This window comes from Gekko japonicus, unplaced genomic scaffold (assembly GCF_001447785.1).
Source record: "Gekko japonicus isolate JY-2015 unplaced genomic scaffold, Gekko_japonicus_V1.1 scaffold3686, whole genome shotgun sequence".
Classification (NCBI taxonomy): domain Eukaryota; kingdom Metazoa; phylum Chordata; class Lepidosauria; order Squamata; family Gekkonidae; genus Gekko; species Gekko japonicus.
This window is the reverse complement of record NW_015172660.1, coordinates 89254-116074: the sequence shown is the minus strand read 5'-3', so window position 1 is coordinate 116074 and position 26821 is coordinate 89254. Positions and strand designations below refer to the sequence as shown.

At 49.8% G+C, this 26821-nt stretch overlaps 2 protein-coding genes across 2 annotated transcripts in view; one reads left to right on the top strand and one right to left on the bottom strand.

Moving 5' to 3' along the window:
- RUVBL2 (RuvB-like AAA ATPase 2) overlaps positions 1–8556 on the top strand; it is a 23700-nt gene extending 15144 nt beyond the window's left edge. Inside the window, exons 10-15 of the mRNA XM_015421738.1 lie at positions 3377–3471; positions 3595–3713; positions 5827–5946; positions 6084–6213; positions 8018–8132; positions 8465–8556. Coding sequence (XP_015277224.1) covers positions 3377–3471; positions 3595–3713; positions 5827–5946; positions 6084–6213; positions 8018–8132; positions 8465–8490 — 605 coding nt within the window. The 3' untranslated portion in view covers positions 8491–8556. The remainder of the gene's footprint in view (positions 1–3376; positions 3472–3594; positions 3714–5826; positions 5947–6083; positions 6214–8017; positions 8133–8464) is intronic.
- A 2508-nt stretch (positions 8557–11064) lies between these two features.
- The window catches only part of PNKP (polynucleotide kinase 3'-phosphatase), a 17907-nt gene continuing 2150 nt past the window's right edge, over positions 11065–26821 (bottom strand). The window contains exons 5-18 of the mRNA XM_015421737.1: positions 26475–26821; positions 22717–22796; positions 21802–21859; positions 21597–21704; positions 19774–19845; positions 19602–19650; positions 19272–19342; positions 17510–17545; positions 16036–16132; positions 14076–14137; positions 13875–13984; positions 12685–12772; positions 11826–11887; positions 11065–11435 (exon numbers count right to left, since the gene is read on the bottom strand). Of these exons, the coding sequence (XP_015277223.1) occupies positions 11315–11435; positions 11826–11887; positions 12685–12772; positions 13875–13984; positions 14076–14137; positions 16036–16132; positions 17510–17545; positions 19272–19342; positions 19602–19650; positions 19774–19845; positions 21597–21704; positions 21802–21859; positions 22717–22796; positions 26475–26821 (1361 nt within the window). The 3' untranslated portion in view covers positions 11065–11314. The remainder of the gene's footprint in view (positions 11436–11825; positions 11888–12684; positions 12773–13874; positions 13985–14075; positions 14138–16035; positions 16133–17509; positions 17546–19271; positions 19343–19601; positions 19651–19773; positions 19846–21596; positions 21705–21801; positions 21860–22716; positions 22797–26474) is intronic.

Below are 26821 nucleotides of genomic sequence, written 5' to 3'. Positions count from 1 at the left end.
CATATGCCACACCCCCTGACATCAAGTGGAAGTGTCAGAAGGCAACACCCACTGCTCAGGCTCCACTGGATTGTTTTGGATTGCTATGGGGGGGGGCTCTGCAACTTACCTGGCTGCTTATTGCTCCTCGTGGCCCAGGGCTGCTGGGAGCAGGGGGCGGGGCTTGTTGCATGTGCCCGCCCCCTGGGCTCTTTACTGCCGGAGCTTCAATCCTGTGTGCTCCTGCAGGAAATGACCCCTGAAACTATCACATTTCTAAAGCAATTGTCCACTTTCCTGGACCATGATGTGGGCACGAAACGGTGCTCAGAAGCACTGTAAGTTGCATGTCAAAAAGCCATGCGGGGCTATGAGTATCACTGTATTAGGCCACTGTCTTAGGGCTTTAAGTGCTGTGACAGTTGACACCAAAAAGCTTTATCTAGGGCTGAATTCTCTAGGCCTCTCGTGGTGAACCCTTGCAAGTTTTGGTTACACCATCTGGTATGAACCACCTCCCTGGAAGATAGGTTAGGCTGAGAGAGAACACCGAGGCCAGTATCCCTGAGCACATTTCATGATGAGCCGGGATTTGAACACTGTCTCCTCAGGCCTAATCCCCTGGCCTGCAATCCACTACAATAAACAAAAGCACAAGACGGAATTGTGTTGGGCACTGTTCAAAGCTCATTTCCATGAACATAAGAGAAGCCATGTTGGATCAGGCCAGTGGCCCATCCAGTCCAGTGCTCTGTGTCACACAGTAGCCAAAACTCAGGTGCCATCAAGAGGTCCACCAGTAGGAGCCAGAACTCCAGAAGCCCTCCCACTCTTGCCCCCCCCCAGCAACAAGAATACGGAGCATCACTGCCCCAGACATGAACATCTGCTCCAATCTGTTTATCCAATCCCCTCTTGAAGCTGTCTATGAATGTAGCCGCCACCACTTCCTGCAGCAGTGAATTCAACACGTTCATTACTCTGAGAATAAGGAGAGTCAGTTCAGGGACCTGCTAAGGGGCAGGGGACGGTGCACAATCAAAGAGCCAGAGTTGGGGAGCAGACAGGGCATTATTTGACATTAGGTGGAGCTGGAGCTCACTAATTCTGGTTCCCCCCACCCCATCTTCTTCCCTTACAGCAGTGCAGGAGAACTGCACATAGATGACATTCTAGAAATCCTCCTTCCATTGTACAAAAGGAGAGCGCCACTACCTCTGCAGGTGCCAACCTAATGCAACTTCTCCTTTCCAACTTGAATAGGTGTATCCTATGCAGGAGAGAAATCCTGTCACAAGCCCCCCTCTCCTAAAACTCACTAGTCAATACCCTAATCAAGACAGAGACAAACCCCTAGTTCAAGGACTTATCTTCCACGTAAAGCAATACACAGCAAGGAGCCCTTTGGCCACATATAGACGTTGAAGGCAGTGCCTCCCCACCGGCTAACTAATTACATACAGCTGGTCCAAACCAGATTAAGGACTCCTGGTTTGTTTGTTTTGCTCCACCACTCCTTTCCTTTCAGCAAGCAGTGCTTTTCAGGAGCTCTGGTAACAAAGTTCTTGATCAAACACGCAGACTGTCTTTAATTTACTACTATTGGTGTAATCCTGCCCGTGCTTAACCAGAAGCAAGTCCTTCCATAGTCACTAAATGTGTCCAGGATTGCCGCCTGACTTTTCCTTTTCTTTAAGCAAGGAAGTTTATATTGGGGGGAGCTCTAGCCCTTTTCTTTAAGGTCATAGCATGTTCAACAACTGAGTTACTTAAGGGCTTTCCTTTCTTTAGCTTCTGAGAGCCAGGAAAAAGCCTGAAGGTCAGTATCTCCACACACCCCACTAAGGGAGAAGCTTCTGTTTTCAGCGTCCAGGTTTCACTGTGAGCCACTTACCCGTGTGAATCCTTCTCTTGAGGCTTCCCCCTCTTTTACTAACAGAAAATGACTGCTTTCTTCTGAGTTTGAAGCAGGAAACTGAAATGGGCTTGTGCAAAAAGAATACCCAGGATTCTCATTCTGTTATATAGGCCGGATTCTGAATGGTGGGGAAACAAACTGAGGCTTTAAAGAGACAGTACACTAGTTCACTTGGGCTTTGGTAGCCTTAAAATGTCTCTGCCTGAAACTGTCCCTGATTGATTGTTGTTTTTTCATCCCCTCCCTCCTCCCAGGAAGGAAGAAGGGTTGACATGCCTGGTCAGTGGAGTCCTGTGAATCTACTGGCCAACCAGGGACTCAGAGGGAGCCATAAGGATGGCTGCCTTCACAGTGAACTAACATATCAGTGTGGATGGGACGAAAAGCCCTCTGCTTGCTTGCAGGGCTGAGTTCAAGACAAGACAAGAGACTGACTTAGCTGGCAGTCTGCCACCCCCTCAGACTGACTGGGGAGGGGCCATGGCTCCATGGAAGAGCCTCGGCTTTGCATGCAGGAGATCCCAGGTTCGATCCCCGGCATCTCCAGTTAAAGAACCAGGCAGCAGGTGATGTGAAGGACCTCTGCCTGAGACCCTGGAGAGCCACTGCCAGTCTGAGTAGACAATACTGACCTTGATGGACCGATGGTCTGTGATTCAGTACCAGGCAGCTTCATGTGTGCTCATGTGACCGAAAAGAGGCAGGCAGGAGGGGGCTGGGGGCAGTCTGAGTTGGTGGAGCTCTCGGCTCTTTGTCCTAATGGTTCACCCCCCACTGGGTACTGACCTACCTTACAGGCTTGTTGGTAAGGATTCCTGTGATAACTGTGAAGCCTTTTAACAGCACTACATAAATGCTAACTGCTAACAGTAGGCGCAGTCACAGAGGATTTGAACCCGGAGGGGAGCAAGACGTGAAATTAACTTGCTGGAAATGAAGGGCACAGATTCCACCTAGGGGCATGAGCCAGTGAGGTGTAGTGATTTAGGATGCTGGACTGAGAAGAGCTGCGTCCAACCACAACCCTCGGCCGTGATGCCCACTGGGTTACCTTGGGCCTGTCACTCTGTTTCTCTCAGCCCAACTTGCCTAATAGGGCTGCTGAGAGGACAAACTGGGGAGGGGAAGAACAGTGTTCCCCAGAGCTCCGTGGAGGAAGGGTGGGATAAATATGTGAGAGAGTGTGCGTCTGTTTCCATAAAGATGCTCTCGTTACCCTAGTCTTCTGGAGGTGCAGACGGGTTGCTTGAGCGGCATTAACCAGTCTCGAGACAGCCATCTAAAATGTGGAATGGACATTCTAACGGACTGTGCTGCAAACTGAAATGGGGAGCTTCTCTTTCTCGGAGAGAGAGAGAACATAATCTGGAAAAATCCATCCTGGAACGGCTGGAACCTTCATCCTCCTTAAGGCATTTCGTCTACGGTGATTTGAAAGCCGCTTCTCATGGGCCTTGCTCTCCGTGTCGTTGTCCCCAGGTGACACGGGAGAGATCAAGTCAGAGGTGCGGGAGCAGATCAATGCCAAGGTAGCGGAGTGGCGAGAGGAGGGCAAAGCAGAGGTGATTCCAGGGGTGAGTGCCTTCCATCAGAGCAGGGGAGTGGGTCACAGAGGCTCGAGGGTGGTTCTGGTTGTCGCGGGCGTGCAAACCTTCCCTCCCACACAACGCTTGCTGCCTTTCCCCACTTCCGTTCAGGTTCTGTTCATCGACGAGGTCCACATGCTGGACATCGAGTGCTTCTCCTTCCTGAACCGGGCCCTGGAGAGTGACATGGCCCCCATCCTCATCATGGCCACCAACCGAGGCATCACCAGGTGGGCAGGGGCAGGTGGAGGACCCTCGGCCAGTCGGGCAGCAGGGGGGTGCTTGGGGACTGGTTGTGGTAATGCCTCAGTGTCCTGATGAGCTACGTAACCCAGGCTCTGCAGCCACAAGTTCTGCAGCCGTTGTCTCTTTATTGTGCACAGGCTGTTCCCAAGGTGGACCAAAGACTGAGCACAGGGCTACCCTCCCTCTTTCCTCCCAAACCAAGGAGCCTCATAAGCCAGGCAGGGGCTGGGGAATCAAGGAAGAATGCGGGGTTGTTGCTCAACAGGGCCAAAGGGAGAGGACCAGCCTGGGGTGCGTCATCTGAGAGAGTCTACTGGCTGGACAGTTAAAGGAAGGCAGTGAAAGTGTTGGATGCTGGTAATGAGGTTGTGAGACAGTTGAAATGAGATGATGCCATCAGTGTGTAAGTGCTTTGCAAGGTACAAGACAACCGGTCCCTGCGCAGGCCCCAAGCGACTGATGGAAGGAAAGGAAGGCAGAGAGCCAGTTTGGTGTAGTGGTTAAGTGCGTGGACTCTAATCTGGGAGAACCGGGTTTGATTCCCCACTCCTCCACTTGCCCCTGGCTGGATGACCTTGGGCAAGCCGTAGTTCTGATAAGAGCCGTTCTTGAAAAAAGAGCAGTTTCTGTCAAGAGCTCTCTCAGCCCCACCTACCTCACAGGGTGCCTGTTGTGGGGAGGGGAAGGGAAAGGAGTCTGTAAGCCGCTCTGAGACTCCTTTGGGTAGTGAAGGGCGGGGTATAAATCCAATCGCTTCTTCTTCATAAACAGGCTTGTTGGTATGAAACCATGGCTAAATTGTGGCAGCAGGGCTGAGGGTGTCCCCCCCACCATATATATGGCGATGTTTCTCTTGTCCCTCACTACTGAGACCTAGAGTTAGGAGGGATCTCATAGTCAGAGGCCCTTTAGTCCAACCAGAGCATTCCTTCCACATGGGTCCTCCGGCCTCTGCTAGAAGACCTTCAGTGCAGGAGAGCCCACCCCTCTCCCCCAGTTCTAATATCCAGCCAAAATCCACCTTCTTGTAACTCAGGTGTAGTCTAGCAGCAGAGACTATGCTGCCTTTGTTCTCTTCCATGTGATAACTATATAAAGAGCACGACTCCCCCACACACACACACGCATTCTCCAGGTTCAACATACTTGGTTCCTTCAGCCTCCCAGGACTTGTTCTCCAGACCACCTCGGTTTCCCTTCTCTGCACCCATGCCAATTGGTCTACCTCCTTTTTAGAGCCTCACCCAGAACTAGGCGCGGTATTCCAAGGGATGTTTTGACTCATACAGACTAGAGTGCCGCAACTGCTTCTTGAGACTCTCAGGCCAGGGCTTTCAGTAATGTGGCCCAAAAATACAATTTGCCCCTTTTTTTGCTACCATAGGAAGGGGGTAGTGAAGGGCGGGGTATAAATCCAATCGCTTCTTCTTCATAAACAGGCTTGTTGGTATGAAACCATGGCTAAATTGTGGCAGCAGGGCTGAGGGTGTCCCCCCCACCATATATATGGCGATGTTTCTCTTGTCCCTCACTACTGAGACCTAGAGTTAGGAGGGATCTCATAGTCAGAGGCCCTTTAGTCCAACCAGAGCATTCCTTCCACATGGGTCCTCCAGCCTCTGCTAGAAGACCTTCAGTGCAGGAGAGCCCACCCCTCACCCCCAGTTCTAATATCCAGCCAAAACCCACCTTCTTGTAACTCAGGTGTAGTCTAGCAGCAGAGAATATGCTGCCTTTGTTCTCTTCCATGTGATAACTGTATAAAGAGCACGACTCCCCCCCCCAATGCATTCTTCAGGTTCAACATACGGTTCCTTCAGCCTCCCAGGACTTGTTCTCCAGACCACCTCGGTTTCCCTTCTCTGCACCCATGCCAATTGGTCTACCTCCTTTTTAGAGCCTCACCCAGAACTAGGCGCGGTATTCCAAGGGATGTTTTGACTCATACAGACTAGAGTGCCGCAACTGCTTCTTGAGACTCTCAGGCCAGGGCTTTCAGTAATGTGGCCCAAAAATACAATTTGCCCCTTTTTTTGCTACCATAGGAAGGCCGGTTTGGCATCTCTTCCATTTCTCGCTCTCTCTCTCTCCACGCAGGATTCGTGGCACCAACTACCAGAGCCCCCACGGGATCCCGATCGACCTGCTCGATCGCCTGCTCATCATCTCCACCTCCCCATACAGCGACAAGGAGACCAAGCAGATCCTGAAGATTCGGTGAGGGGGTCAGGTTGTACTCCGGCCGGGAGTTTTTTATTCCTGTTCTTCCCGACCCCAACTCTTTGCTCCGGCAGCATCCCTGCAGTGGGCAGGAGGTGTTTTGTATTCTGAATGCCATCTGTGTTCTTGTGCAGGTGCGAGGAGGAGGATGTCGAGATGAACGAAGACGCTTACACAGTGCTGACCCGCATCGGCTTGGAGACCTCCCTGCGCTACGCCATCCAGCTCATCACGGCAGCCAGCCTGGTGTGCCGTAAGCGGAAGGTGAGCACCAGCTGAGGGCCGGGGTGCGTGTGTGTAAAGTGTGGTCAGAGCCAGTTTGGTGTAGTGGCTAAGAGCGATGGACTCCAAAGGGATCTGTCAAGGATGGATTTCCCCACTCCCAGAGCTCTCTCAGCCCCACCTACCTCACAGGGTGTCTTGTGGGGAGAGGAAGGGAAGGCGATGGTAAGCCTCTCTGAGACTCCCAAGTGAAGGGTGGGGTATAAATCCAACTCTTCTTCTTCAAGTCGCAGCTGACTTAGAGTGGCCCCGTAGGGTTTTCAAGACAAGGGACATTCAGAGGCTGTTTACCAGTGCCTGTGTAGTGACCCTGGTTTCCTGTCATCTCTTATGTTCTTATGACTCTAATCTGTATCACTGGGTTTGATTTCCCCACTCCCAGAGCTCTCTCAGCCCCACCTACCTCACAGGGTGTCTGTTGTGGGGAGAGGAAGGGAAGGCGATGGTAAGCCTCTCTGAGACTCCCAAGTGAAGGGTGGGGTATAAATCCAACTCTTCTTCTTCAAGTCGCAGCTGACTTAGAGTGGCCCCGTAGGGTTTTCAAGACAAGGGACATTCAGAGGTGGTTTACCAGTGCCTGTGTAGTGACCCCGGTTTTCCGTGGTGGTCACCCTTCCAAATACTAACCAGGGCTGATCCTGCGTAGCTTCTGAGCGCTAATGAGATCGGGCTAGTCTGAGCAATCCTGGGCAGGGCCATTGTGGGGACAGAACTCACAAATCAGCCAGAGTCCCTTTCTTTGGGGCCCAGTGCGTGTCCATACTAGGGGCGCCTCTTCCCGTGAATTTTCTTAATTTGAGCCCTAACCTGGATAGCCTTGGCTAGTATTTGGAAGGGTGACCTCCAAGGAATACCAGGCCCATGAGGTAGAGGCAATGTCTCTTGCCTTAAAACAAGTCTAGCTCACCACCTAATAGTGTGTAATGCTGAAGAGCTAGAACAATCTTAGGATCTCCTGGCTATTCTACGCACAATGCCATATGATAATAATAATTATTTTAATTTGATCAGGAGTCTCTGTAATTTATGACTTTATACACTCCTATGTTAGAAGCAAGGATTCTTGGATTTTGTTAGTGGGCCTGATGCCTTGCAGGGGCTGGGAGCAATGCTTCCTCTAAGCTGTGGAGTCCTGTGAGCTACCGGCATTAAAGTGGTGAGCGAGCGATTTGGCTACGGCATAAATTAGTTTGGTCTGGAGCCATCCTTCCTGAGCCAAGACAAAAATGTGTGGAGCCATCTTCCCTGAGCTAAGACAAAAATGTGTGAGCCGGAGGCTAATAAACTGAGCTATCTCACACTAACTCAGCTTAGAGGAAACACTGGCTGGGAGCCTGTTGTGCTATGAGACAGACAAAACAGTGGGTTCAAAGGACCTGTATGTGCTTGAAGAGCAGTTGCTCTCGTCTAGGGAGAGTTTGGAAGCAGAGATTCGTCAGTTATTCCACCAAGCATTCAACAACTTAGATTGCGTATGTCAGCATCTATAGTCGCCGTCTTGTGTATGTTATAATGTGGGTAAATTGTGATTTTAATGTATTGTATATTGTTTTAGAGGCATTGTTTTATTATTTTTATTGTTGTAAGCTGCCCTGAGCCGCTTCGGCGGGAGGGCGGGATAAAAATCAAATAAATCAAATCAAATCAAAATCAGTTCTGACGCCCAGAGAGCAGACTTTGGCGGCATGGGTTTTCTTTCCCCTTTGCAATTCTGAATACCTTTGCTTACCTGTCACCTCTATTCCAAGGAGCTCTCTCACTCTACCCCTTCTCTTGACATCCACAGGGCACAGAGGTTCAAGTGGACGACATTAAACGTGTGTATTCACTCTTCTTGGATGAATCCCGCTCCACTCAGTACATGAAAGAATACCAGGATGCCTTTATGTTCAATGAACTCAGTGAGTAAATATCAGGGGGAGAAGAGGAATAACGCACTGAGTTATCCCCCTAAACCAGGGACTCCACACCATTCTTGCTATTGGGGCGGGGGCGGGCTGATCGCCAAGAATGCAACGTGTGCTACAAAAACCGAGGACTCCGTTTTGATTAAGGCCCCCCCGAGAGTGGCTTGTCACACACAGCTCTTACATGCCGGAGCTCAGCAGCTTAGTTCTTCGGACTTGGTCGCGTTCAGTGATGTTGCAACGCCCGGGAAGCAGCAGCAGCAGCACACCTTCAGATCTACAGCTCAGGGCGGAACAGCAGCTGACCTCTGCTTTTCCTTTTCCAGAGGGGGAGACCATGGACACATCATGATGCAGCTCTGGATACCAGACTCTAGCTGTATGTATGTTTGGATGCCTGTTTTTGTTTTTTGTAAAATAAAACCTTTTGGAGAAGTCCTGCTGTGTCTGACTTGGAGGGACGGTAGAAAGAGCTTTGGGGAGGGACTGAACGGAGGCGGGCTCTCCCCACTTGTGCCGCAGGGGATGATTAAACCAGCCTCCCCTGTACCTAGGAGTGCTAGGCAGGTGATGCTCAGCTGAAGTCGCTGCAGGGAGCCCCTTCTCGATGGGCACTGGGTCCCTGAACCAGCTGTTTGGGGATAAGGGCAAGGCAGCAGTTTTTAAAAATGCATTTGTGTACTCAGCCCCCCCCCCCAAAAAAATCCCCGCACAATAAATCAGCACTCGCAGTGGTCCCGTCAGGTTTTCTTTGCCGGGATTCAGAAAGGAAAGTTGTCGTCCAATATGTGACGGGGGAGTCCCCGGGCAGTCTGGCCTTGTCCTGCAAGTCAGTAACCAGGTGGGAAAGCTTGCAGGGAGACCTGCCCGAGAAGAGGCAAACGGCTGCACCCTTTGGAAGACTGTTACAAGGATTGCTGATGACAGCAGGGAGAAGTACTTCGGACTCATGTATTCAGTAAGCACAGCAATTGGGAAAAGGGTGGCTTCCGCCCACAGATTGTGGGCTGTCTTGGCCAAGACATACAGCCACTTCTACAAAGAAAAACAAGGCCTAAACCCACAATTTCTAGACATGCAGGTGCCATGGAGAAACACTAAAATACATGCAATCTCGCCATGTTTATTTTGCTGCTTTAACAGCATAAAATAAGTTAAACCCGGCGAAGACGGAGGTCCTGGGCCTGAGTTGGGGTGGTCTGGGGTTGGGGCTCTCCCGACCTTCGATGGGGTGCCTTTGGCGGCAGCGCCGGAGGTTAGGCATTTGGGAGTGTTCCTGGACGCCTCGCTAACTATGGAGGCCCAGGTGGCAGCCACTGCTAAGTCAACTTTTTACCATCTTTGGCTGGTGCGGCAGTTGGTTCCCTTCCTCGACCGCAGTGACTTGGCCAAAGTGATCCATGCGACGGTCACCTCGAGATTAGACTACTGCAACGCTCTCTACATGGGGCTGCCTTTGTCGCAAATCCGGAAGCTGCAGCTGGTGCAGAATGCTGCGGCCAGGCTGATGATGGGTCTTCCTAATAGGGACCACATCCAGCCTGTGCTGAAAGCACTGCACTGGCTGCCGATAGCGTACCAGATTCACTTCAAAGTGCTGGTTCTTACCTTTAAAGCCCTATATGGTCGGGGTCCACCTCTCCCCATATGTTCCCCCACGGGCACTACGGTTGGGGACGCAACATCTCCTGGCAATGCCAGGCCCGAAGGAGGCCAGGCTGGCCGCTACCAGGGCCAGGGCTTTTTCGGTGGCGGCTCCTACCTGGTGGAACGAGCTCCCGGAGGAGATCTGGGCCCTGCGGGACCTAATGCAGTTCCGCAGGGCCTGTAAGACGGAGCTCTTCCACCAGGCGTTTGAGTAGGAGCCGCCACTACTGTACCATCTTTATCTGGCCCTGGAAGAAAGAACGTCGGCATTACATGGAACAGAAAACACTGAGATGGTAGAGCAGCAGTAATTCGTCATCTCTATAGAAGATCAATGGAAACATCTGGAGTACTTTATATTTGTAATATTGTAGAATGTTTTAAATGGTTTTAAATGCTTTTTTATGTGCGGGCTTATGCCTGAATGTAAGCCGCCCTGAGCCTGGTTTGTGGGGAGGGAGGGCTATAAATTGAATTTATAAATAAAATAAATAAATAAAATGCATAACTGACATCAGAGAATTTTATATCCTTGTTGGCAGATCTATGGGACTTAAGAGTAGCCAGATTGATGGAGTGGTCAGAGTGCTGGGCTAGGATCTGGACTCCCCAGGTTCAAATCTGTGGCAGAGCGGGGAAGTCAGCTGGATAACTTTGGGCCGGTCGCTCTATCTCAGCCTAGCCCACCTCACAGGGCTGTTGTGAGGATAAAATGGAGATGAGAATGATGTAGCCCCTTTTGGGCCTCCACTGGGGAGGAAGACAGGGGTATAAATGAAGTAAATAAACAAATGCCTTAGTTTCCCATGAGTGGAACTGTGAACCTATTCCTCCGTACTTAGAGAGAGCTGCTTCACCCTGTGCTGCCCTTTGAAAAAGTCACCAGGAGAAAGCAAGCATCAGTCCAAGACAAAAACAAACAAAAACAACCCAGCGTTAGACCCTAGAAGGTGCCATCTGTGATGACGGCAGAAATGCATCTTAGGTTGTAGTGTTGGGTCTACTGCATGCATGGGAGTTATTCGCTGATGCTGTAGATAGCGTTACATTGACATCTTCAGCACTACACATTTCAAATGAAAAAACCCTTGTCTTAAAGAAAGGATTTCATTCATTCCAAAAGAGAGAATGTGTCATTTTTCTCAGTGCTCTTTCCGGGAAGGGGGGGAGGGATGTCAAAATTGGGGGTAGATAACGTCTTGCTTTTTTTTTGCTAAGCCTTCACAAGCTGTACCTTTAATGGCCTTTGCCGAGAAAGAAAACCAGCAAGGTTTGGGTTCCTAACTTTAATTCACATTAATTTTTTTAATGATTTTTTTTTTTTTTGCAGAGGGGAGAGAACTGTAAATTAGCTTCTACTGCAATTTGAACAGCCCAAGGACCACCATCTCCTTCAGTCCAAATGCTTGACCACTTTTGACCAGCAGGGGGAGCACCTCCCTTAGCATACCTTCTCTGGCAAGGGGGGGGGTGTCCTTTAAACGACTTGCGTGGGACTGTCCAGGGGCTGGTAGATTGCCACCCTGCTGTCATCCTTCGGAAAACTGACGGTAGAGTGACTCCAGTTCTGGGTTTGTGAACTGAGGCACAAAATGAATCTTTATGATTTCAGCAAAACCTTCCTCGAGCGACGGTTCTACATAGTTACTCCTGTGAAAGAGAAAGACAGTACTTAAGCCAATGCTCAAAAAAGTCCCACTTCCTGTAACTAAATTAGTGACACTGGTGCTGGATTCTTCTCACACAGCTAGAAATCCATCCTTACAGAGTTCATTTTGAGTCTGGAGTTCAGAGGAGATGTCTCCTCTTTCCCACACACAAGAACTAGTAATTTGCCAGTTTTTAATTCAGTGAAAGTTATGGGAATTCGGAATTCAAAACCAGTCTTGGTAGATGCTGGAATGTTCTAGCTGGCCTGGGATGGATGAGAAAGAGGAGGAGATCTGGCTACCTCAGCAACAACGCGGAGGCAGGAGGACGGAGGCAGGCCCGGGAGTTGCACAGAAACCCCACCCACCCCTCCCTCCTCCAGAAACTCACTTATAGGTGTTCAAGACAATACTGTTAACGGGGACGTGTTCCTTCTCAGTCATTTCCCGGAACTGGAAAAAGAAAGCACATTGTAGTCCTCTGGTACAGCAGTTTTAACCAAAACATGAAATTGTTCCCTTCTTGGGCAAAGTGGCAATGCACATGGGACCTTAAGAATGATCCAGTTTGCTTGTTAGACAACACATCATCTGTAGAATTCAGTGGATGCGGTGATGGCTCAAACAGCTGTCGGCTTCCGGAAAGGATGAGGTGACTGCATGCAGAGTAGTGTGCTTTGGCGGTGACCACTAGTCAACCCAGCCAACATCGTAGCCTCTGCTTTCAGAGACAAAGGCCAGAGAAAGTTCTAGGTCTCTGTGCCGGCCCGTCAGGCAGGGAGACAATGCTCAAATGGCAAATGTTGAGCACAGCTTGAAAGTTTATATAGTAGGGCATCACTGCTGGAAGAGGGAAACGACCCAGGGTTGAATCTCATGGAGGATTTTTGTAGATGGCAGGGATTTCCTTCCTCTAGCAACCCAAAGTTGCTTCTGCAGAAATGCTGTTCCTAGAGGACAGGAGGACCTCCCAGGAACCTGGGGGAGGGGGATTAAGCACTCTAAGCAGGAGGAGGAATCACTGAAGATTCTCTCCCCCCCCGGCCCAGTCTGAAAGATTTCTTCATAGGATTCCAAGCCATGAATTACTCAGCAAAGCAGTGTCCAGGGTACGGCACTTATCTAGGAGTTCCTAGACTAGCCAAGGTCAGTTTATTGCCTTTCCTGAGGCAGCGGGAGAAACAAGCGGTCTTGGCTTGGGAAGAAGGCAGCGGAAACCCTTTCGGCCCCATCCCGATGAAGGTACTCACTCTGTTGTTATGCTTGGCTTGCTCCAAGGAGGCTGTGAAGAGGAAACACCGGCAGGGAACCCCAAGCGCCTTGGCACAGTCAATGTACCTGGCAAGGAAAAGGCACAGAGGTCAGAGAACTTGCCTCCTCTGGGAGGACCAACGGGCCAGACTTAAGCCTGGTCTACCCACACAGCACTACTCCCCCCCCCCTTTACAAGGGGTTATTCATGTAGAGCAGGAGTCCCCAGAGTGGTGCCTGTGGGTGCCCGCTGACACCTTTCCTGATGTTTTCAGAAAGTGGGTGGGGCTTTTGCCCAGCAAGGCTCCTAATCTCCTGTGTAGATTTTTTAAAACGCCGTTTTGGCAGCAGCTGCCACCACAGCACAAGGATCTTCACTGAGTGAGCGAAGGTAAGCCGTAGCAGCCAGTTTGGTGTAACGGTTAAGAGCGGTGGACTCTTATCTGGAACACTGGGCTCGATTCCCCACTCCTCCACATGAAGCCAGCTGGGTGATTTAATTGTCGCTGGCTCCCACCTCCTGAGCAGTATTCCCTCTAAGCTGAGTTAGTGTGAGCTAGCCCACAGTTTTTTAGCCTCTGGCTCACACATTTTTGTCCTCGCTCAGGAAGGAGGGCTCCAGAGCAGACAAATTTATGCAGTAGCCAAATTGCTCACTCACAACTTTAATGCCAGTCGCTCACAAAGTAGAATTTTTGCTCACAAGACTCCAGAGCTTAGAGGGAACATTGCTCCTGAGCCAGCCATTTGGTGACTGTGCCCGCAGTTATCAAAAAAGGCTGGGGCCCCTGGTATGGAGGGACTTTTTAAAAAAATCCGTTGCTGGCTGCATGACGTGGCACAATCCACATCATTGCTCTGTGGCGCATCTTTTTTTTGTGGTATATGTGCATGTTTGTGTGTGCGCATGTGGGTATGTGTGCACCTGGAAGTCATGGCGACCTCTGGTGACTGTCCCCTACTGGGGGCCTGGAGGATATTCAGAGAGGTGGCTGAATAAAGCCTGCCCCCGCCTCTGGTATTCCAAGGAGGTCTCCCATCCAAGTACTTGCCAGGGTCGACCTTGCTTGGCTTCCGAGATCTGACGAGATCAGGCTGGCCTGGGCTATCCAGGCCAGGGCTCTCTGCCACACATCCAGACCAGGCTTAAGCCTCATAATCTCCCATCCAGAGGGAGGAGAAGCCTCACCTGCGTCTCGACTCCAAGTCCGGATTGGTGTTGTCCACTACCGCGCTCTTTCCCGCCTGCAGCGCCGACTGGCACACGGCCACGCACTTCTGCCACGAACCGAGCGTGTCCTGGAGGTTGGGGGAGAGAGGCAGGCTAACAAGAAGGGTGGGAAGGGAACGACTGGGGCAAGGAGGAGGGAGACCTTTTTCCTCCACTTACCCTGTTGGCATAGGCATAACCCGCCGGGACCAAGTGCTGCTTCACAAATGTTGATTTGCCGGCTAGAATGGGAGGAAGCGGAAGGAGTCAGTGCAGGAAGGTAGGCGGACAAAGGGGATGAGGTAGCTGAGCATGGATGCTGGCAATACCATAAGCCTAGCAATACAGAATCACAGAGTTGGAAGGGGCCATACAGACTATCTAGTCCAACCCCCTGCCCAATGCAGGACCAGCCCAAAGCATCTCTGACAAATATTCGTCCAGCCTCTTCTCGAAAGCTGCCAGTGAAGGGGAGCTCACCGCCTCCCTAGGCAGCTGATTCCACCTTTGAACCACTCCGACCGTGGAAAAGTTTTTCCTAAGAACCCACCATTCTACTTAAAGCATACCAGGAAGTTTATGGTCAGTAACCCCTCCCCCAATAACATTTACATAAAAACTAATTAAGCCATAAAAGCAAAACAAAGGGGCGCAATCAGCAGCAAAAATACAAGCCTTCCCCAAATAAAAACAGCATTAGTACACGAAAGGCCAAAAAGGTTCAACCTGACACCAACAAAGGATGGAAAAGACCCACCAGGCATCGACTTCAGTAAGAGGTGCCATGCAGGGAAGCCCAGTCCCAGAAACTCATATGTTATGGGGGGGGGGGGGAAGTGTGGTTCAGCGGAAGAGCCTCCACTTGGCATGCAGAAGGTCCCAGGTTGGATCCCCAGCGTCGCCAGTTAGATCCAGGCATTAGGTGAAGTGAAAGACCTCTGGTCTAAGACTCTGGAGAGCTGCTGCCAGCCTGAGTAGACAATACTGACTTTGATGGACGAAGGTCTGATCCAGTATAAGGCGGCTTCATGTGCAAGGGTTCAGGTGGCTGCAGGTAGCCCCCAAGGTATCCCAGGCCCAGGGCCATTTGTCCAGGCCCATAGCCAGGGTTTTTTTAAAGTCAGGGGGCATTTAAATTCCTTAGGGACCACTTGCTAATCAAATTAATCCAGGGGAGAAGGCCGTGATACCCTGGGCTGGATGGGAAGTCAGGGGGCCTTGCCAGCAAGTAGGGGGGCCTGGCCCCGAGATGCCCCACTGTAGCTATGGGCCTGCATTTATCTCAAGTGACACCCCCCCAGGCAATATTTTTCAGCTGCCTTGCTCTGCTTCCTCAACTCACCTGCCTAAAGGCTGCTGACAACCACTGATGCGCTCAGCAGGCAGAAGAGATGAAGGAATGGCTTCAGCTACCATAAAGCTACACTGCCCTTTGTAGGAAACACGTTTGTTTCCTAAACCACTGTGATTTTAGAATACTCTTTGTCCAACTAGAAGATGAGCTCTACGGATTTGCAAGGTAGTCCCATCTCCCCACCACACAATCGTTTGTTTCCCCACCCCGCACCCCAGCCAAAACCTAACCGTTGGTTTGTTTTCTACCATTATTGAATAGCACCTTGAGTTGCTAGGCAGCCAGAGGAGGCCAAATTTTATCAGCCTTTTTGTTGTACATGTACAGAACATTTGTAATATTTGTATGCCCTGCTTCCAGGTGGGTCCTCCTTGCAGATGTTCTGATCCACACAGGGGGACTACCGATTGCTTTTATATATATATATGTATGAGGTATACATCTCCATACCGCTCCATCACTCTTTGGCTAATGGGGGGGGGGGAGGCTTGGAAGAGTCTAAGCTGCAGGCAACCACCCTGTGCAAAGCCGGGCCTGGTTTCTGACCACTCTGCCGGCTGCACAGAGGTCTTGCTCTCAGGTCGGGAGCTGGGATCGAGCCAGATCAGAATCCCCCCTCCCCCGGACGGGAGATGTCAGGTTTGCTGGCCTTGGGCATCCCAGACTGGCGAGAGAGTCAACTCTCTCCCTCGCTGCTCTCTGCTGCTGCTGATCCTCTCCCCATTTAGCAGAATTTAGCAGGCGGCAACACAGGAAGTCAGAGGAAGGGCACAGGTGGCTACTCACCAGCAGGAAAGCCAACTGCCAAAACCAGCTCTGGGGAGGAGGAGGTCAGAGAAGCATCTGGGGGATCATAGAGCTGTGCCTTGGGGTCCAGCGCCCGCTGTGTCGGGGGAGAGAGATGACAGAAGTAAAGGTTTTGAAACAGCTCCAAATGCAGGGCACGGGGTGCCAGGCTATTTCTCTGGCGTCCTTCCCCAATATCCCTATGTGAAAGAGCCCACAACTCTTTGAACAGGGACCAGGTACATGCAGTCTCTAGGATCCCTAAGGAAAAGGTTTCTTCCAAGATGTAGAAGAAGAAGAGCTGGATTTATACCCCGCCCTTCACTACCCGAAGGAGTCTCAGAGCAGCTTACAATCTCCTTCTCTTCCTCTCCCCACAACAGACACCCTGTGAGGTAGGTGGGGCTCAGAGAGCTCTGAGAGAACTGTGACTGACCCAAGGTCACCCAGCTGGCTGCATGTGGAGGAGTGGGGAATCAAACTCAGTTCTCCAGATTAGAGTCTGCTGCTCTTAACCACTACACTGAACTGACGCCAAACTTGAGCTGCTTGGCTGATGCTAGGCTAGAAATGAGCTGCAATGTGCCTTCGTTGTCTGCATGGATCCTGAGCAGAAAGCCATTGCCATCAACGACTGATCAATGCTCTGGTCAATGCTCTCTCCAAATGGTTCAGAAGAACTTTGCCCTGTTCCTTCGTCACAAATAATTCCATGTTCATTAAGAGCAGGTGAGTGCAAAGGAGATGAGAGGCCTGTTAAGCCCAAAGTACATGAGCAGAAGGAGCTGTGGTGGCTCAAGTGGTTAAGACGCTGAACTGCAGGCTGTGGAAGGTCAGTAGTTCAGCAGTTCGAGACCCGAGTGTGCTGCATGACGGAGTGAGCTCCCGTCTCTAGTTCCAGCTCCTGCCAACCTAGCAGTTCGAAAGCAAGAAATTGCAAGTAGATAAATAGGGACCACTTCGATGGGAAGGTAACAGCGTTCCGTGCACCTTGGAGTTTAGTCATGCCAGCCACATGACCACGGAAACGTCTTCGGACAGCGCTGGCTCTTCGGCTTTGAAACGGAGATGAGCACCGCAACCCTAGAGTCGGATTCGACTGGCTTTCGAGCAAGGGAAACCTTTACATGAGCAGAGGCCTTTAATATTCCCATTTTCTGGAGGAGGAACTTAAGCCAAGCAAAAGGGACTTGCAGATCCCGAGGCAGATCCATATGCTCCTCAAATGGGTTTGCTCACTACTGCTGGAATGGCCACACTGTCAAACCTCAGAACAGAGTCAAGAGCCGGAAGGGAGCTCCTAAGGTGGGCCTGGACTGGAGTGAGCCAAGCGGTCTCTGTGGTCTGGCCAGTGCTGCTGGGACGCGGCTCACTCTTGCCTATTAGAGGCCCATCAGGGCAGCAGCCCGTCAGGAAGTCCAAGGGCGGCTCGGTCCCTGTTCCAAGGCTTTGGGGAGTGAAAGAAACTACTCACTGGATCAAAGTCGGGGAGTGAAAACGGAGCCTCTTTCTTGCGGGGGGGAATCCGCAGGACGTGCATGAGAAGCACACACAGAACACACAGACGTTCTATCCCCACAACGAAAATGCACGCATGTTGCACATGCGCAATTTGCTTCTGAGGCTTAGATTTTCAAGGAACTCTTTGGCTGTGACTGAGAGTGATGATGGTAATGAAGGGGCCGGAGAAGAAGGTTCCAGGAGCAGCGGTCACAAACAAGAGATAAGGGACACTCTTAGCCCCACTTATTCGTCTTCTCACTTCTACCATGGTACCCTCTGCAGCTCTTTAATCTTTTCTTTGCACCGTGAGGACTAGAAACTTTCGCTACATGAAAACAAAGAACTGAGACCCTTAGGCTATCGAGTTCCACACCAAGCATGTACCTTTTGGGTTGCTTAGAAACTGTTGGGGTAGAAAATGAACAGACCCTTTGCCTCTACCTGGTAAAAAGACTGGGCGGGCAAGGGATAAATCTTCGCTACCCGCAGCAGTGAGGAGTCAGCCAGGTGCCCTATTTGTTCTGAACCCGCGAAGCTGCCTTATACTGAATCAGACCTTGGTCTCCCGAGGCCAGCCTTGTCTATTTCAACTGGCAGGCGCTCTCTAGGGTCCCAGGCAAAGGTCTTTCCCATCACCTGCTACCTGACGTTTTTAAATGGAGATGCAGGATTGAACCTGGGACCTTCCGCATGCCAAAGAGATGCTGTGCCACTGAGCCACAATCCTTTCCCTAGAGAGGTACACTATGCAGGCGGACACCCAGGATAAATGAGCTGGTGCTTTGTATACAATACATATCCCATGCAGATCCCCTGTTCCTCTTCCCGGTTCAAAGAACTTCCTGTATCTCTCTGTTCATTATCAAAACACATTCATAGACTATCCTCAAATCACAGAACAGGGAAGAAATTATACAAATTAAGCAACTCTTAACTAGATGGATGCCAGTTGCATAACTGGGCAAAGAATTTCACTTTTTGCAAGCAGGAGGCTACACTGTTGCAACTCACACTCTGCACAAGTTATTCTGTTTCTATAGTTCAGGTTTCCAAATTATTTATGGGATCTGGATACAACGAAATGGTGGTGGCAGCAGAGATGAACCATAAGTGATGTGAATGGCACATGGTTTCCACTCTTATTAGAGGATCATTAAAACGATTTACCTTTCCCCCCCAAAAAGCCAATTGTTGATTGAAAGTTGAGATTGAAAGTTGATTGAAAGTTGAGATCTTGAAGGTGCAACAGAGCAGGTTCTAACAGTGCTTTTGTGCAGCAAGTACATGGATATACTTGCTGCACATGGAAGCACATGGTGTGTGTGCATGTGCACACTGGTGTGACAGTGATGACACTGTTTGCCAGTAAAAACAGGAGGTCCCCTTCAGCCATCCAAAGAAACACAGGAGGGGAACATAATACATAACGGGACTTCCTATTTTATTTTGCGGCTATGGACTATTACAGCCACCCATTTGGAATTATAATTCATAGTGTCTTTTCTTTTTAAAAAGATGCCAATTTTTCAAAACTGAGAAAAAGCAGAATGACATCCCACTTAACCCAAAGAATGAAATATATACACTGAGGGTAACACTGGTGCAGAAGAAAGAGTGGGATGTCAAGCCAGGTCAATTAAACCTCCTTTGAGGGTGCCCAAATAACAAAGGCCAGTCCACAGGAGGGAAAGGGAGTACATGAGAGAACAAGCGAAACTCAGATGTATCCATACCAGGCGGTCGCTGCATGAGAAATCCTTCTTCTTATGCCCAGGGGCCCAGTTTGGTGGACGCCCAGCTGCATCTACGGAGGGAAAACACAGCCATCAACAAACTCATTGCTGCCAATTGGGAAACAAATTTATCTGACAAATTGCAGCCAGTATCTGGAACGGGACCTTGAGACGCAGAAAGCACTAGGCCGGCAACCAGTCCCGAGCAGAGGAACGTGCCAGCTCGAAGTCGGCTCTCTCGCACCCCAGAGTGCTTTTGACAGTCGGCAGATCAGGATTCTAAGGGCGCTCACCCTTCTATGGGATAGCATCCTTTAGTTCGTCACTCACCTCCCACGTAGACGCTTTGGCTCAGAGACACTGAGAGGTCGCCGTTTGCCTTGGAAGACAGGAGGGGGAAAGGGGCAGGGTCAAGGGAAGAGCGCAGACCTCTCGCGTCCCCAGCCAGCCGGCCCCTCCCTCTCTCATCAACCAACCCGCCTCCCCCCCCCCCCCTCGTTTCCTTTTTGCACAAATGGTCCCACATGCCGAAGACGGGCTTGCGGTAAATGCCAGAGCCAGTCGCCACAAAGGCCTGTGGGGAAAGGAGAGCAGTGTGGGTGACACGGATGGGCTTAGCCCCACTCCTTGTTCACACACAAGGCACAAAAAAGGCATTTGGGAAACATCTGCCCATTTGTGACGATTGCCAGAGCTTCTATGGAAGTGTAACACAGGCCTGACCTGCTAGCATTGCTGGGGGATGCCTGCAATTAGTGGAGTAGACCCTGCCCATTATTTCAGCAAAGTCTAATCCACATGTTTAAAGGAATTCAAATTAGCAAACTTGCTTTCCCCCAGATGTAACAGCAGCTCCCTTTCTGGTGGCACTCTAAAAGGATTTTCAAAGTGAAGATTTTCCATCCGTTAACTTTGCAGCTCTTTTGTGAATATAAACATCATGAAATGCAGTAAAGGTTTCCCTTGCTCGAAAGCCAGTCGAATCTGACTCTAGGAGGCTACTAGATGAGGAGGAGCACAGAACACTGTTACCTTCCCACCGAAGCGGTACCTATTTGTCTATTTGCAATTTCTTGCTTTCGAACTGCTAGGTTGGCAGAAGCTGGGACCAGAGACGGGAGCTCACTCTGTTTTGCGGCACTCGGGTCTCGAACTGCCTGTTGATGCAGGGGTCCCCAACCTTTTTGAGCGCCTGTGGGCACCTCTGGAATTCTGACACAGTGTGGCAGGTGCTGCCATTACATGCCTGCTGCAGGAGGCGGAGCCGGTCCCCCAGTGGCTGCCACAGCCTGCCTTCAGTCACACAGTGACCCCTCTGCTGTGCTAGCAGCTGCTGTCCCAGCAGCGTTTTTAAAAATCTGCACAGCCAATCAGACCTCCAGTGGCCGGCCCCGACCTGGACAGCCCAGGCAAGCCTGATTTCATCAGATCTCGGAAGCTAAGCAGGGCCAACCCTGGCAAGTACCTGGAAGGGAGACCTCCAAGGAACACCAGGGCCAGGAGGCAGAAGCAGGCAGTAAGCCACCTCTCTGAACGTCCTTGTCTCATTAGGGGTCGCCAGTAGTCAGCCATGACGTCCAGGTACGCATGCACACACACACACACAAATACTAACAAAAATACAACAACCCTCCAATGGTCAACTAGAAGCCTTGCTGGGAAAAGCCCCAGCCGGCCCCACCCACTTCCTAAAAACACTTGGCAGGCACCAGAAAAGGTGTCAACGCGTACCATGGTTGAGGAGGACCCCTGCTGTAAGCCTTCAGGGAGGGATTTGACTTTTTAAGACTCTCCATACACAATTTACAGTAAGTAAACGCCACAGAAAAGATGATGATTTCTGCCCAGGGGCCCAGTCCTGGCCATAGGGAGGGATTTGACTTTTTAAGACTCTCCCTACACAATTTACAGTAAGTAAACACCACAGAAAACATGATGATTTCTGATGGCCATCCTGGCCACGCCACAGACATCCGGGCACTAGTGTTTCTCCCACCTCAACCAACCACTGTCCAATGCAAAACATTTTGTGGGATACGCCGATCCCCTGCTCTCGCTTACCCAGTCTGGTGTAGCGGTTAGGAGCGTGCACTCTAATCTATGAGAACCAGGTTTGATTCCCCACTCCTCCACATGCAGCGGCTGGCGTGACCTTGGGTCAGTCACAAGTTCTTTCAGAGCTGTTGTCTCAAGAGCAGCTCCCTCAAGAGCTCTCTCGGCCCCACCTGTTTCACAGGGTGTCCGTTGTGGGGATGGGAAGGGAAAGGAGATTGTAAGCCGCTCTGAGACTCGGGGATAGATCTAATCTCTTCCTCTTCTTCTTACCTGTACCGGGATGCCCAGCCGCTCGACCACAGCCTCCAATTTGGCTTTGAAAACCTCAGGCCTGAGGCGTCCCCGGCTGATGCCCAGCTGATTGGTGAAAATCACAACCTGCCAGGGTGGAGGAAAGAGACGAACGCAGCAGTGAGGAGGGGGACAAAGGAAGAGAGAGGCAGATTAAGGGAGGAGGGTTGGCAAAGAGGCATACCTTGTACCCCTCACTCAGAAGTTGCTTCAGCTTGCGCGGGACTTCAGGGTACAGGATTCTGCAAAGGACAAAGGGATTGAGGCCAGTTCTCACGTGCTGTTCTGCACACGACTCACGAGGAGGGCACAGCTGTCCCCAGTGACGGGAAAAGTTATTTATTTGTTGATTTATTAAATGTATACCCCGCCCGACCCCAAAAAATGGGCTCAGGGTGGCTCACAACGTAAAAACAACAGCCAACCCCCCCTCCAAGTAAAACAATAAATAACATAGCAGCTAAAAATCGGATCCCATGCCTTATAAGGTAATAATTCCAGAAGATTCCAGTGCCTAGATGATATCCAAAACAGTACGGCACTGGAAGAAGCTCACAGACAGTGCCGCAGACAGGATAGGGTGGGGCAGAATGGACTGAACGCCCACCCCCACAACTGAAAGCATGGCGGAACAGCTCCGTTTTACAAGCCCTGCGGAACTGTGCTAGGTCCTGCAGGGCCCTGATCGCAAATGGGAGCACGTAGCCCTCACCCTGGTTGAGGCTAAGCCTTTTACAAATGTCCAAATAGTAACGCAACTTCCAGAATCAATCCCTATAATGGCGGAACAGCTCCGTTTTACAAGCCCTGCGGAACTGTGCTAGGTCCTGCAGGGCCCTGATCGCAAATGGGAGTACGTTCCACCAGGCCGTAGTGAAAAAGCCCTCGCCCTGGTCGAAGCTAAGCCTTTTGCAAATGTCCAAATAGTAACACAACTTCCAGAATCAATCCCTATGATCTGGGTCCTGACCAGGGAGAAAAGCAGGATTGAAATAAACATTAAGTATAAAACAAGCATACATGCAAAGACCAGCCGTCACTCTTTTTTTTGTGCGAATTAATTTCTCCAAACCATCCCCTCCCCTAGCTCTGAACTTACTTCCAGTCATCGGGGCCTGTCGGAAACACTTTCCCGGACTGCGTAGTGATGATGGTTCCATCTAAATCAAAACCTGCAATCTTGACGAGAGGAGCAAAGCGATCAGACCAATGGGCCCATCTGGCTCGGCGCTGGGCCTCAGCTTCCAGCTCACTTAGATCAACTCCATCCATTCTGAATAAAGAGCAGCGCTGCCTGCCCTCTTCCCAGATTAGCTCAGATAAAGAGGTCTCCAAGTACTCCTACAAGGTCTCTTTGGCAAGTTTCCAGTGTGGGGGATGACTGCTAATCGAAACTTTTGGAATAATTATCGTATGGCGTTGTGTATAGTCTAGACAGGAGATCCGAAGATTATCTGGCAGCCTAAAGTTCTAGCTCTTTCAGCGTCATGCACCACTAGGTGGTGAGCCAACTTGTTTTGTGGGGCTGAGAGAGCTCTGAAAGAGCTGTGACTGACCCAAGGTCACCCAGCGGGTTCTCCAGATTAGAGCCCGTCACTCTTAACCACTACGCCACGCTGGCTCTCTCAAAAACGTTTGGAATGCAGTGCAGACACAGTGCAAGAAAGAGGCTTGAGAGAGGGAGGGAGAGAGAGAGAGCTGCTTGTCCATCACAGCTGTCTTTGGTATGCTGAATACCAGCAAATCTATACTGTCTCTATCAGCCAGCATGTTGCAGTGGTTAGAGTGCTGGACTAGGATCTGGGAGACCCAGGTTCGAATCCCCACTCTGCTGTGTAAGCTAAATGAACATACAACAAGTACCGTGCACAGATGATTATAACATATCATAAATAATTTTATATTTTTTGAAAAATATTTTTACAATAATTTCTACATATATAAGAAATCATCTTGATCAAAAATATCAAAAATCATCTCCAAGAATCTCAAAAGCTATTGTACAACCTGGTTGCCACATACCAAAGTTTTAATCCAAAATTCTCTTGAATGAACACTGCAAAAAAAGTTTTGGTGAGCTACAAGCCTCCTCCAAAGTGAAAAGCACGTTCAGTCACTCTTTAGCCTTGAACTCCCTGAGGAAGATTCGGAAACAGAAGGATATCTGGACCTCTGCTGGAGGAAGACACGAGCACATGTTATAAAGAGACTTTAAGGAGTCCTCCCTTTTGAAACTATGGACTGATGACATTCCAGCTAGTACTAAGGTAACAGCTAAGTTTTGTGCCCAAGCGATCAAAGTGCACGGCAAATAACAGACCTGTTCCGTAGGAATTCTCCTTCCCTGTTTTGATTTTCTATTTTTAGAATAATATATGATATTTTTTATTTCTGAAATATGATTATTGGTATACTTTATCTATGAAATATGATTATTTGTATATCCTAATGTTTTTCTTCTAATCTATTATCTTTTATATTATATTTTTATATTGTACCATGTTTGAAGATGGTTGTTGACTGTAATAAATAAACTAAGCTAAGCACCAGTAAACTGAACCCAGGTCTCCCAGATAGTCCAATGCTCCCTCTAAGCTCTGGAGTCTTGTGAGTAGAGATGTAAAATTTTCGGAAATTTTGAAGCTCGGAAAAAAACCCGTTTTTTTTCCGGGTTTTTTCGGGGGGAAACGGAAATTTTTGGAAAAATTGAAAAAATGCTACATTAGCATTTCTTTTGTCTTTTCTAGATTGAAAGTCATTATGTTACTTTAGGAATAAAATATGACTATGGACATTTTTACTTGGCATGAAATTATCACAACTAGCATATTAAAAATATAGTGTATCCAAACAATTATTACAAACAGAATACCCACCCACATGCAAAAACAAAACTGAAACTTTTTATTTTCTTCTGACAATCGCACCTCCTAAGGAAGAAATGCATCTTGTTCTTGCATTGGAGGGTTCAGTTTGTAACCTTGTCCTCAGTGCACATAAATTAGATCAATCTGATTCTCTCTCTCTCTCTCTCTCTCTCTCTCTCTCTCTCTTTTATTCATCATGTTAAAATAAAACGTTCCATAATCAATTTTTTTTCTTTTTTCAATTTTTCCAATTTTTCGGAAAAAAACAAAAAGGCTTCAGGAAAAAAACGGAAATAAACCGTTTCCACCCCCGAATTTTTCCGGTGTTTTTTCCGGGCCTTCACATCTCTACTTATGAACAAAACTTCTACTTGTGAGCGAGCAATTTGGCTACTGCATAAATTAGTTTGCTCTGTAGCCATCCTTCCTGAGCTAAGACAAAAATGTGTGAGATGGAGGCTAAAAAGATGGAGGCTAGCTCACACTAACTCAGCTTAGAGGGAACATGGCATCCCCCTTATGATCTCTGGGGGTTTTTTGGTGGGGTTGCTGTTCTTCAAACAGCAATACCAATAGCAGTCCCTCAGTGTGGCCAGTGAACTCGACAGGAACACCGGACAACTTATTCTGCACCACCCTAAATGGCCCCGTCCATTTTGTTCTACATCAGAGATCTCCAACACTGTGCCCGTGGGCACCATGGCACCCGCCAACACCGTTTCTGGTGCCCGCCGACTGCTTTTAGAAAGTGGGTGAGGCTTTTAACCAGCAAGGCTTCTGATTTGCCTGCGCAGACTGACAAACATCCCGCTAAACAGCCGCCACTGGTGTCATGGATATGCTGCAGGCCTCATGCCCAGGATGGAAGTAAAAGTGGCTCACATGGTCGATGACAATTGTGAATGCGGCTCTCTACAAGCCACGGGGTGAGTATCCCTGCTTTACATAGTCCCGCCCTTGATTCTCTGCCTTAACTACGCTACAAGTATGATGAAGAACAAGAAACAGCTAAGAGAGAGAGAGACTATGTAAAGCAGGGATACTCACCCCGTATCTCTCTCTCTCTCTCTCTAGGACCGCCTCTCCTGGTATCTATGGGACCACCTTTCTTGGTATACCCCCCAAAGAGCATTACACTCTGGAGATAAGAGCCTTCTGGTGATCCCTGGTCTGAAGGATATCCAGCTGTCCTCAACCACAGCCAGGGCTTTTTCGGTCCTGATGGAGATAAGAACCTTCTGGTGATCCCTGGTCCGAAGGATATCCAGCTGTCCTCAGCCACAGCCAGGGCTTTTTCGATCCTGGCCACAACCTGGTGGAACTCTCTGCCGAATGACATCTGTGCTCTGCAGCACCTAGTGCAGTTCCGCAGGGCCTGTAAGTCAGAGATGTTCCGCCAGGCCTAGGGTTGAGGACACCAACTGTCTCCATTTAGCCCGCTGCATTCCTTCACTTCTCACCCTCATCATATAGGGTACAATCTGGTTTATTTGCAAGCGTCATCTGAAATTGTCTGCAATCTTTTGCATTGCCTATGAACTTTTTAATTGACTTATGAATGTATCTACTGAACTGTTAAAATGGCTTTTAACTGACTATGAATGCATTTATTGAAATGTTGTTCACCGCCCTGAGCCCTGTGCACAGGGGAGGGCAGTCTTAAAAGTCAAATTTTATTTATTTATATCATTTATACCCAGTGCTCTTTGTTTCTGTCTAATACTCCGTGCCCCAAGCAGCTTTAACAGAAGCAGTACCTTTTTTACAAACCCACAAAGCTGCCTCCTCCCAAGTCAGACCTTTGGTCTATCCAGGTCAGTCTTGTCTACTCTGACTGGCAGCCGCCCTCCAGGGTCTTAAGCAGGGGTCTTTCCCATCAATCGATCCTTCTAACTGGGGACAGAACTTGGGGCCTTCCGCGTATAACTCAGGCCCTCCACCGCTGAGCCACAGCCCCTCCCCATCTACCCACCAGAGCAGTAGGTCTTACTTTGGCACTTGGCATCACCCCTTTCTTCGTGAAGACCAAGAGCTTGCCAAAGTCCTCCCAGGAGTCACGAGGATGGGAAGGCAGATTCGGGAGGGCTGGCGGGGAAGGCTGCCGCGTCTGCTCCACCTGAGCGGCCATCTCCTGCAGTTGCCTCAGTTTCTCCACCACAGAAGGGTCATCGTCGTCTTCGTCCTCAGAAGGGCTGGAGGCCCGGGGCCGCTTGGGGGGCTGGACCATGTTGTCATCCTCCTTCAAGGGGCGCCGGGGGCTGAAGTACTCCCGCACCGTTTTCTTTGGGGAGCGGGAATCTTGCTCAAAGCGGATGCAGTAATGGTACAGTCCGTTCA